The sequence below is a fragment of the Madurella fahalii genome (genome assembly GCF_045866475.1).
Source record: "Madurella fahalii IFM 68171 DNA, scaffold_2, whole genome shotgun sequence".
Lineage (NCBI taxonomy): Eukaryota > Fungi > Ascomycota > Sordariomycetes > Sordariales > Madurella > Madurella fahalii.
The window spans coordinates 1,065,007-1,075,559 of NW_027263972.1; the positions used below are offsets into that span (position 1 = coordinate 1,065,007).

The 10,553-nt window shown below is 58.7% G+C and overlaps 2 protein-coding genes across 2 annotated transcripts; both read right to left on the reverse strand.

Annotated features, from left to right (window-relative positions):
* Window positions 1–322: 322 nt before the first annotated feature.
* Window positions 323–2,078, reverse strand: MFIFM68171_03060 (uncharacterized protein; the record flags this gene model as incomplete). Its single annotated transcript, XM_071058482.1, has 4 exons — window positions 323–798; window positions 844–1,184; window positions 1,307–1,353; window positions 1,422–2,078. The coding sequence occupies 4 exons, from the start codon at window positions 2,076–2,078 to the stop codon at window positions 323–325; spliced, it is 1,521 nt and encodes a 506-aa protein (XP_070914583.1).
* A 1,807-nt stretch (window positions 2,079–3,885) lies between these two features.
* On the reverse strand, window positions 3,886–10,283 carry DCK1 (Deoxycytidine kinase 1; the record flags this gene model as incomplete). The annotated part of the gene is made up of 2 exons (XM_071058483.1): window positions 3,886–4,673; window positions 4,736–10,283. 2 exons carry the CDS (start codon window positions 10,281–10,283, stop codon window positions 3,886–3,888), a joined length of 6,336 nt encoding a protein of 2,111 aa, XP_070914584.1.
* Window positions 10,284–10,553: the final 270 nt, after the last annotated feature.

Below are 10,553 nucleotides of genomic sequence, written 5' to 3' on the forward strand. Positions count from 1 at the left end.
CCAGAAGCATGAGGAGTAAGGAAGATGACGAGCGTCGTGCGTGCGCAGCAGAGCATTGCACGCCCATGACTTGCTTTTGGCGGCCCAGGCTGCATAAGGTCACGCCGCCATCCCGTTGGCGTCCAGATGGGTTTGCGCATCTGCACAGACTGGGAAGGCCCGTATCGGCGGCCATGTTTCGCAACAGCTACTGGTCCTGATTGCGCGTCTCTTTTCTCTCTTCAACTAAGAGTATGGCTTCCACAAGCAATACCACCCTATCCATCCATAATCCGGACACGGCTTGAGCCCAATCTCTCCGCCATCGAGTCAATCTACTCCCCTACCACGAACCCCCCTCAGCCCCCGTGCCCTCCGTCTCCTCATCCCAATCCCTCTCCAACCGCCACGCGTCCTCAGCTTTGACGCCCGTCCTCGCAATATCACACCCCCGATGCCCCCACTTCTCGGCAAACACCGCCCTCCCGGTGTCAATCATCATCCGCACCCCGACCTCGAACCCCTCGGGATCCCGATAGAACGGTTCCCCTTGACCACCCGCCTGCCGCATCTGCCACGTATTCCGCAGCGCGGTCCCCTCGGCGTACTTTTCTTTTTCCATCTGTAGTCCGAGCTCCAGCAGTCTCTCTCGCGTTTCCACGTATGCATCATCACCGTCATCATCATCATCATCATCATCATCCATCCCATTAGTATCGGTAGTAGTAGCCGCAACCCCCCTAAGCCTCGCCTTGACCCCCTTGATGCCAAGCAGCGCCCCGACATCCTCCAACACGCTCGCCACGTCCAGAATCACCCCTACCTCCCCACTTTCCGTACCATTATTACTACCGCTGCTGCTACCGCTGCCGCTCTGGCCCTGCCAGTAGCCGGCCCACATCAGGCGCACGTACATGTCGCAGTCGGACGCGTAGAAGGGGATGTGCGTGTCCCAGCCGCCGGCGGCGAGCACCGCGTCGCGGTGGACCAGCGCCAGGTGGTCGTACGCGAAGAAGTGGTGCGCCCACCCCCGCCGCGGCGCCGCCGTCGTCGCGGGTGCTGTCGCGGGCGGCTCCGAGGCCACGTAGTGTCGCAGCACCGAGACCGCGTGCTGGTAGATGGTCGGCGACGGCGGCGGGTGCGAGAGGACCAGCAGGTCTTGGTGCGTCCAGAAGTAGTGTTGGAGGGAGCGCGAGAGGGCCGTCCTGCGTGCGGAAGGGACCCCGGGGCGGGGTGAAAGGTGAGTTTCTTTTCTTTCTTTTTTCCGTTTTGTTTGTTTTCGTTTTTGCAGTGGTTCTGCGGGAGCGGGTGGGGTGGGGGGACTTACCAGAGGTAGAAGTTCTGGAGTTGCGAAAAAGTCAGCAGCGTAGGTGTCTGGGTGTGGTTAGTAAAAGCCACTGCCAGTAAAGTGGTAATGGTGGTAAGGGCCGAGGTAAACACACGATTATCACGTTCACACCGAGCATCTGCAGCTGAGTGTGGTTCAGGTAGAACGGATTCTGCAGCGTGAGCTTCCCGTCTCGGTTCGCAAACATCACGCCTGTGTTCTCGAACACGTAAATGTCTTCCGCCGGCCACCCCGCCGCGATGTAGCTCACCACACACTGCAGCAGCTGCGGCCAGTTGCGCGTGAAGCCCACGAATAGCGGCGTCTGCTCAGGTACGTGTCGTTTCGGCGGCCTGTATGGAATGGGCGCTTGGAGCTGACTCCGCTTCGGGGGTGGGTTCTGCGAGAGTAAGGGAAACGGATCTGTTATGGGCGGAGATGGCTCGCGAGGGGGCTTGTAAGGTGGTTTGGGTCGTGCGGGGTGGCTTGGGTCTGCCCAGTTGAAGAAGTTTGTCTCGAGGATCTCCAGAGGAATTTGAGACTGTGTGAAGCCGTTTCCTGGTGTCGTCTTCGTGTGGAGCCGCGGGCGCCAGAAGCCGCTACTACCCCTAAAAGAGGCGGATATACGACTATGTGGCCATGGCACAGCGGATGATGCTGCACTAGACCACTCGCGAGTTTGCGGAGATAAAGAGCAGATGAATAAGGCAACACCGAGGAGGAATAGGAATCGGTACCGTGATCGGACTGAGACGTGTACCACCCTTGCCATGGCGATGGACAGTTTGGTTCCGGGTCTAGCTCGAAAACCCCGCGAACAAATCACCGCATCCTTTGTGTTGCCTCCCCCAGCACCGAAGGTCTAAAACCTAGAATTTTGAAGTCTTGGCGAGCCAGGTACGTGGACGCCTCTGTGAGATCGGGCGCCATGAACAGATAAATATACGTTGGTCACCCATCCTGCGACCACCGGGGGTTGTCGCCCTCATTGCTGTGTAGTACGGACCTTGGTAGTATCAAACAAAGAAGCAACCGAAGCGTAACTAGGCGACCAGAAATGACGACGGTATGAAGATATCATGTTGGCTGATGATGACTGGTGGCTTAATTTGGAAGAGGGTGCGTTCAGCGGTCTGGGGCTCCCCTCTGATTAAGTTGGATGCTACCACACATTAGCTGAAACCAGAGCCCGGATGTAGAGCGGAGAGTCGATTTCTTGGCCCAAAGAGGCTCTACACGCGCGTACAATCAAACCCGGGAGCACAGGGCGGGGATAATCTCGTCTTCGCACAGACAGGCTCCGGACCGAAGCGGGAGCACAGAACCAGGACGCGTAATCGGCGAAATCCACCGAGAAGAGACGGATTTAGTTCTTCCCCAGCTGTGCCGAAGACGAGCAACGTCAGCAAGGGGAGTTGTTCAGGTTTGTCGTAGACAGCCGACGCAGGTCTACTGTACAACTGCGCTCACCATCTACTAACGTATGCCTGAGACATTCTACCCGTCCCGTTCCATCCACATCCTATTAAATACATTAAGCGAACGGGGTTTTGGAGCCAAGATCCGAATTCCATACTTACCTCAACGGTTATTGCCCTTCCACGACAGACCGGCCCGGTATTGGAACGTCTTATCTGGAGAAAGCTTGAATCTCCGCCGGCTGGTCTGGACCATGCAGGTAGCATCGCTAACGGCATTTTATTACCGCAAACACACAAGCAATAGACTTAAATTAGCCGGACCGGCTGCAACTACACCTCGCTCATCCCTGTCAAGTTGACGACACCCCAATCCTCGGAGCAGTTTCACTGTTATCACACCACGCCTACCACACACAGATAACACCGTCAAGTTCAGGAACATTTCCCACCCGCAATGGGACCCTGTGGCATGTTTCTCATTCTCCCGAATCAATTCTCTAGCTCGTGTATTCTAGCCACCCATGCCCCAAGCAAGTCAAACGCTCCAAGGCATCTCCGACTCCTTCTCCCACAATCATACGTAGGTAGCTACTACTATTTTTCAGTACAAAGAGATATACACGACTCCCACAGAGTCAAACATTTTACGGAAAAAGGAGGCAACCACCCCTGGGGAAGACGAAGAGAAAGGCAACTAGTAAAAGTAAGTACTTGAGTAGTAAACACAACAAGAGAGTACTGTCAAGGAAATGGGTGGCCGTAGTAAAAGTGAGTATATAGGCGAGGGAGCTGTGGCATGGCAGAAGGAGAGCCAAAATGAAAAGAAAAGAAAATGACAAGTGCCGTGTCCGCTAGCTTGCTTGTCTAAGCCAGCCAAAAAGAGGAATTATGTAACTGAAGAATAAAAAAAAAAAAAAAAAAAAAAACGACTCGACTCAGCCCACCAGAATACCTATCCCAGTTCTCTCCTCCATCCCACAACATGATCCTCCTTTTTTAATAATACAAACCAGATGGCCGGATTGGGACGGTGGTATATCCAGAACCAACGACAAAACGATAAAAAAAAAAAAAAAAAAAAACACGCAACAAATGAAACCAACGCCTTCAAGCTGTGTTCCGGGCAGGCAGGCAGGGAGGTAGGCAGGCGGACAGACACTACTCCTCATCGACCCCGCCCAGGCCCAACCCACCGCTGCCCTTGCTGCTCTTCTTCCCCAACTTCAAGATGCTCAGCCTCTTCCTCACGCTCCCCACCCCAAACGACGACGGGTGATGGTGCTGAGCACTATGATGCGGGGCATGTCCGGCCTGGACCTGGGTCTCGACAACCCTCATGCCCTGCTTCTCGCCCAGCCCGCCGGCGGCGGCGGAATACGCCTCCGAACTGCTCCCCGTAACGGGGTCAGCCGCCCAGTCGTTCGCATGGCCAGGATGGCTGGCCGCGTAGCCTCCAGAGCTGGCATCGGCGCCATTCGTAACAGCCCTGGCGCCATCGGAGGAGTTGCTAGTATTCTGCTGCTGCTGCTGCTGCTGCTGCGAGCGGAAGAAACTCCTCCTGTTCTCCTTCCCAGACGTGGCGGACACCGGGGTCGGCTCCTCCTCTTGGATCACGCCATTCTCGCCGTGAACCGTGTCTAGCTTGTGCTTCTCGCCCTGCTGGTGGTCCTTCTTCCGCCCACCGAGAAAGCTCAGCCTCGCACCGCGACCCTTGACGGGCTGCGCGATGGTCGCCTCCTCCGCCGTGGCTGCCACCCCGTTCGTCGCGTTGCTGGAGTCTCGGTGATGGTGCGTGCCGTGGTGGTTTTGTTGCTGTCCGCCTATTGTTGACGGCGGGGAGCGAGGCCAGGTCGGGGAGGGGGTGATGGTGCCATTGTTGTGGTCGCGAGGGGCAGGCTGGGCGGGGGTGAAGAGGGCGATTTCAGGTGCGTAGGTCGATTCAAAGACTAAATACTGAGCGTCAGCCTGCCATCGGCAAAAAGATAAGAGGGGGAGGAAGGTTGCTCACATCTCTGCAGATCCTCCACATGCCGGACGAGGATATCGTTCCCGCTCTTAGCAAACGTCCCCAAACACCGCTTGAGCATGATCGCGTGGTCAACAAGCGCCATCTTGATGGCATTCTCCTGCGGATCAAGCTCGGGCGGGTCGAGCTCCTCGTCCTCCAGCTGCAGTTGGCTGTCCTTGCCAGGAGACCTATCACCAGCGGCGGACGTGCCGGGTATCAGCTCGCGGTAGCGCACCATGCTGCTCTCAGAATTCGGGTTCACGCTGATACTGACAGCGTCGACCAGCAACTGCGCCGCTTCGTCGCCGCCCTCGCCGTCAGCGACCTTCTTTTCCACGGCCGACATCTCGGCCGTCTTGCGCACGATGCGCTCGAGCGCCGTTTCCTTTGTCGAAAGCCTGACTTCGCGCACCGAGACAATCTCGCTGCGCCGGAGGATGGTCGGGAACGACTCGGCTGTCGTGTAGATAATCTTCTCTGCGTAATGCTCGGTCACAGGGCCGGCGGTGTTCCTCTTAGAGCTGACGGAAAAGGCCTGCGGATGCGCCGAGACGAGATAGTCCCTGATGACCTGGGGAACCCGCGCCCGCTGAAAGACGTGATGGCTTAGATCGCGGTGAGGGCTGAGCGTCGAGATAACCAGGAACTGGCCCTCGACGTCGTCAATGTGCTCGCTCGTGACGATCCGCGCCGACGGGTACATCTCTTGCATGCGGTCCGTAAAGCTCGTGGTGCGCTCGGCCGGCGAACCCTCAAACACAAACTCCTTGTCGCGCACGCTCGTCGGGAAGCCGAGCCCCTTGTAGATGACCTTGAAGTACTTGGGCACTAACTTGTCGCTCTTGGCAATCGTCTCGTAGATGCTGGCGATGGCGCGTTCTGTGCGGGCGAGCTTGGAAAAGTCAAACGTGTTGGTCTCGTACTGCGCTTGGAGCTCCTTGTATGCGGCCAGAGCGCTGCTCCACGCTTCGCCGTCCTCGAAATGCTTGATCATGTCAAAGTAGATCCGCTCCTTGCGTTCAAAGTGGCTCTGGGCGGGGAACTCGGGGTCTTGCAAGGCCGGCGTCGTCCTAAGCGGATCCCAGTCGTAGAGATCGGCGTGGAGCCGAAGGGCCAAACCCGCCTCCGCATGGTTCCTGGCTTCGGCCTGGAGCTTCGCCAGCTGATGGACATAGCGGATGAAGATCTCCTCCTTTTGCATGTCACGCAGGAACTCCATCAGCCTCAACCGGTGGATGAGGTGCGATGCCTCCCCTGACCCATCCCCGCTGTGGACCGCCACCAGCAGATCCAAAAACACGTCGACCGTGTCAGTGAACTCCCGAATCGCAGCATAAAGCGGCTCGTTCGGCATCCTCGACAGCGGCTCAAACCTTTCCAGCAGCTCTCCGACGAAGAGCTTCTGCAGTATGCTCTCCGTCAGCGGTTTCGTCTTGAAGTAAACATCCAGACAATCAATCATCTCCGTCTGAATAACCGACAGGTCCTCGCTGAGCGTCCACTCGCTGACGATCATGGTCTGCAGCACCTCCACCGCCATCCTCCTGAGCCCCTCGTGCACGCTGAGGCAGAGCTCAACGATCGGCCCCACCAGCGTCGGCACATACTGCACCTGGTACCCGCCCATCTTGGACAGGCCGTACCTTGCCCGCTCCTCCATGCTCGTCTCCCAGCCGATGGCCTCCCACGTCCTCCGCAGCAGCTCGGCGCCGTGCTCCCGCACATCGCCCGCAATCTTCCACACCGCCCTCCGCTTCTGCTCGGGAAAGGTCTCGAGCGCGAGCGAGGGGCTCCCGACCAGCTTGAGCAGCGTGGTGAAGAAGAGCTTCCAGAGCTCGGTGCTGAAGTTCTCGGCCTCGTCCGGGTGGGGGAGGAATGACTCGAGCAGAATGCCGGCGAGGTACTGCAGCGTGCGCATCGTCGACTTGTGGTGGAAGATGTGCACGCTTAGCCAGTTGGCCGGGAATGTCTCGCCCTGTAGGATGCTCATATGCACGCGGAGCGAGTTCTCGACGACGATATTGAGGTCGTCCTCGGCGAGCTCGAGCTGCATCCCGCTGGGGGAGTTGGACAACGCCGAGAGGACAGCGGACAGCTCGATGAGCGCCTCGTCGAACACCGTTTGGTCGGCAATTGGTCTGCTAGGGAAGGGGTAGGTCGTGGGGAAGAGGAGCGAGAGGCGGTCCTTGGCTTTCTTGGGGACGGCTTGGATGACGAGGTAGGACTGGATGATCTTGGGGATGTAGTCGGGGATCTCGGGCCCGAGATGCTCGACCTGGCTGGCAAGGACGGAACAGCAAAGGCGAACCTGTTCCCTCCATTGGTCCGTGACCTCGTCGGTGTGACCCCAGTGCGGCGCGATCCACCTGACGGTATTGGCGCTCAGGGCAGACCGCTGCTCTGGGTGTGAGAAGATTTCCAGCTTAGCGTAGTTGATGATTAGGACCAGCTTGTAGAGGACGAGCTTTCCCTTGACCCCAGAGCAGGAATCCATAAAGTCAATAGCAATATGTAAGATCTCCTCTGTGGTCAGCAGGCCGGCGAGTTCCGGGAGCCAAGTGTGGAAGTGCTGGACGGCGAGGGTCTGACTGCCCACGAGGACAGGGGCAGTGCTGCGCATCATGGCGTCGAGGGCTTTGAAGATGGTCCGCAAGTGGCGTGTGAAGCCCGGGTTCGAGTGTGTTATCCCGATCCCGGCCTCCTTTGCTTTCTGCTGACCTCGGGCGTGCGTGATGAACTTGAGGATATGCCTTGCGACCTTGAAGGTGGCGCGAAGCTTCCTTGCTGTCTCGGGCTCAGTCGGCTTGGAGAGAAGTCTAGTGAATGACCTGACCAAGCATGGCGTCGCAAACGGATAGTTGAACTTGCTCTCGGCGTACTGGTCGACCAGGGGTGCCAGGTTGAATCTCCTGTCGTGGACAATATCTAACACCCTCACGAGGGCAGTGAAGACGAGGTCCTCGTAGTCGTCGTTGCCAGAGTACTCGACGAGAATCCCAAACAGCGCATCCAGTACATCGTTCAGCAGCTTGACCACTTCAATCTCGGCGACAAAGATGAATTGCTTCAGGAGATGAGGGATGCCTTCGCGTGAGTAGTCTTTCCACCCCAGCAGGCCTAACACCACTCTATCCTGAGAAAACCTCGTGCTGCAGAGGTACGTATCGACACGCACCATGGCGAAGGGCCCCGTCACCTCGGCCTGATGTTCGTCCCGCCCCCTAGCAGAGAAAGGCAAGCTCAGATAGCCGCCCTTGCCCTGGGGTACTGGCTGGGCAGTGACTGTGTGCTCGTCGAGCTTGTACAGCAAAAGGCCGTGCGTCCCGTCGTGAATAAATGCCTGCTTGTCCCAGAGTGGCATGTACGAGACCGCAAACGGCGCGTTCGGCGCATCCGCCAGGTGCATCACCACGTGCGCCTGTTGGACGTCTGGAGGTGTCAGCACGAGCTTGATAGACTGTCGCCATGGCTCGCCGCGCTCCGTGACCACCGTCTTCCAGGTGGTGACAGGTTCGGCGTTGGACGAGGGATAGATGCAGTGCTCGATGCGCTCGCCCGACGACCTCCTGACTTCGAGCGTGATCTGAAGATTGTTCCCGTGTATGCTGCTCGGGAGGGATGTGGGACTGCCCCCGTACCGGGACAATAGGGTCTGCCGGTTCAGGATGGCCTCGTCGATTGTTAGGTAGATGTCGGACCGCTGCTTTGTTGGCGCGCCCGCAAAACCCATTTTGTTTGTCTTGCAGATGCCCGCCAGCACTGTGGGGGTGGCTTTGATCAGCACGTCCGCATCCGGGTTGTTGAATGCCCGGAGGTGCACCTGCAAGCGCTCTGCCCTCCTCGACTTGTCGTAGTAGCCTGTCTTGCTATCCATGACCTCGCGTATTATCGGGTCCCATTCCTCGCCATCCTGCTTCTCGGAAAACCTCGCCGAGGGCGCCCATATGCTCACGATGTGCTCGACCTCCTCGTCCTGCTTCATGACCGAATTCAGCTTTAGCACGCCGACACCGACCGTCCGATCAGCTGTGGTCTGAGCGGGCTGGCCATCAACAGAAGCCCGGCCCGCTTTCGAGTTGGCTGTGCTAGGGGGCCCTCCATCCCGGCTTTCGGCGCCCGCCGTGGTCGGTGTTGCTACCTCCTCTGGTTGCTCAGACAGCGAATCGAGCCGGGCATTCCCTCGAGAAAACGCAGACCTGGTGCTCTTGCCCGCCCACATCAAGCTCCTACGCACCGCTTTGTTTCCGGCAGATAGTGGAGGCTTCGATGCATCTTTGGCGAACCCGGACAGCCCCTGGGACCCGGATCGCGAGTTAGGTTTGGCAGCGATAACCTGTTGTGAGGCGTGGATCTTGACTACGAGGAACAGGTCCGACTCTATGGACGGGACGTCACCGATCTCGGCGGCCGTCAGGTCGGCGAAGAGGGTGCGCATCTGCATGTTCCGGGATAGGTGGACCATCTGCCCTCCCGGGGGTACCTCGACGATGTAGCTCTCAGAAAGGGGCGTCAATGGTCCGCCGGCGGTCTTGGTCGCCAGGTACAGCACCAGCGTGGTGGCTTCTGTGGATGCGCCAGCGAAACCCTTGATATCTACCAGCAGATGGTGCAGCGCGGTCAGCTCGACGGTGGGTGTCGGCGTCTCGTCGAGCAGACTCATGATGGACTGCAGCTTCGTTATCTCGACAACCGAGTCATCCCCGGTCAGCACCCGGCCGCGGGCGTGGGGGTCGCGCACGATGACCTCCCCGCCGCAGAGCTTGTTGACGCGGACAAGGTCCCAAACCGTCTTCTCGCGGAGACTGTCGTACTCCCACGTCGTGAGCACATCGTGCAAGAACTGCTGGCGCGAGAAGTTGAGAGTGGTGATGAGGTGCGACAGTGTGTCCAGCTTCCCGTACTGGCGCGACAGCAGCAGCTCGTGGAGATTTGTCGAGTGCCATTCTCGGAGGCAAGACGCGATCTCGTCGATGAGGGGCTCGGACGTCGATGTCGGTGTTTCGTCGCCAATCTTGAGCATGGGGACCGGCGCAGGCGGCCGCGGGGCGTTGGGGTCGCGCTTTACGGGTGTCGAGAGTCGTCCTTGTGTGCCGTTCGACGACCTAGAGTTTCCCCTCCGGCCTCTGCTCTGTGATCCCTTTACTTTCTCGTTCCTCCTCTTCCTTTCGATATGATTCCCCAGCCCGCTCTTTGCAGAGTCCCCGCCTCCGTGCGCCGGTTCGGATAATGCGGTCGTGTCATCTTCGCTCTCCACGTCGTGCTCATCGGTCTCGTCGCTCTCGCCCAGCACCTCTCGGACCTCGACGCAGCTGCGGGGGAAGATGCCGCTGAAGACGCGGGCCTCGAGAGTCTGGCCCTTGACGCTGGTCAGGCCAGCCAGCAGACTCGGGGGTGCGACCAGGTATCCGCGCAGCCAATTGCCGTCGGGAGTCTCTTCGATGATGTACAGCTCGTCGCCCAGCTCGAGAGGCAGATCGGCCGGACTCGAGGCGGCGAAGGGGTAGGTCGCTACGGCGAAGGCGATGCGAGGCAGCGGTTGCCAGGGCATTGTGGCCAGCAGGGAGGCATCTATGATTTTAGTGGGTATCACAAGCGATGCGGATTTCGGAGGTTGATCCTGGTTGAAGGAGAACGGAGCAATGCGCGGGCGCAACTGGATCAGGGTTCGGCCGTTGTATCAGATTTGTCCAGCGACCACTCGGTCTTTGGTCCGTTCGAGTTGCTCGTCGCCCCGCAGGAACCCCTCGAGCCGGTGTCGTTCGAGCGATGGGCTGTAGTGGCGCGGCGTGGGTGCCAGCGAGCTGGAGCGCTAGGATAT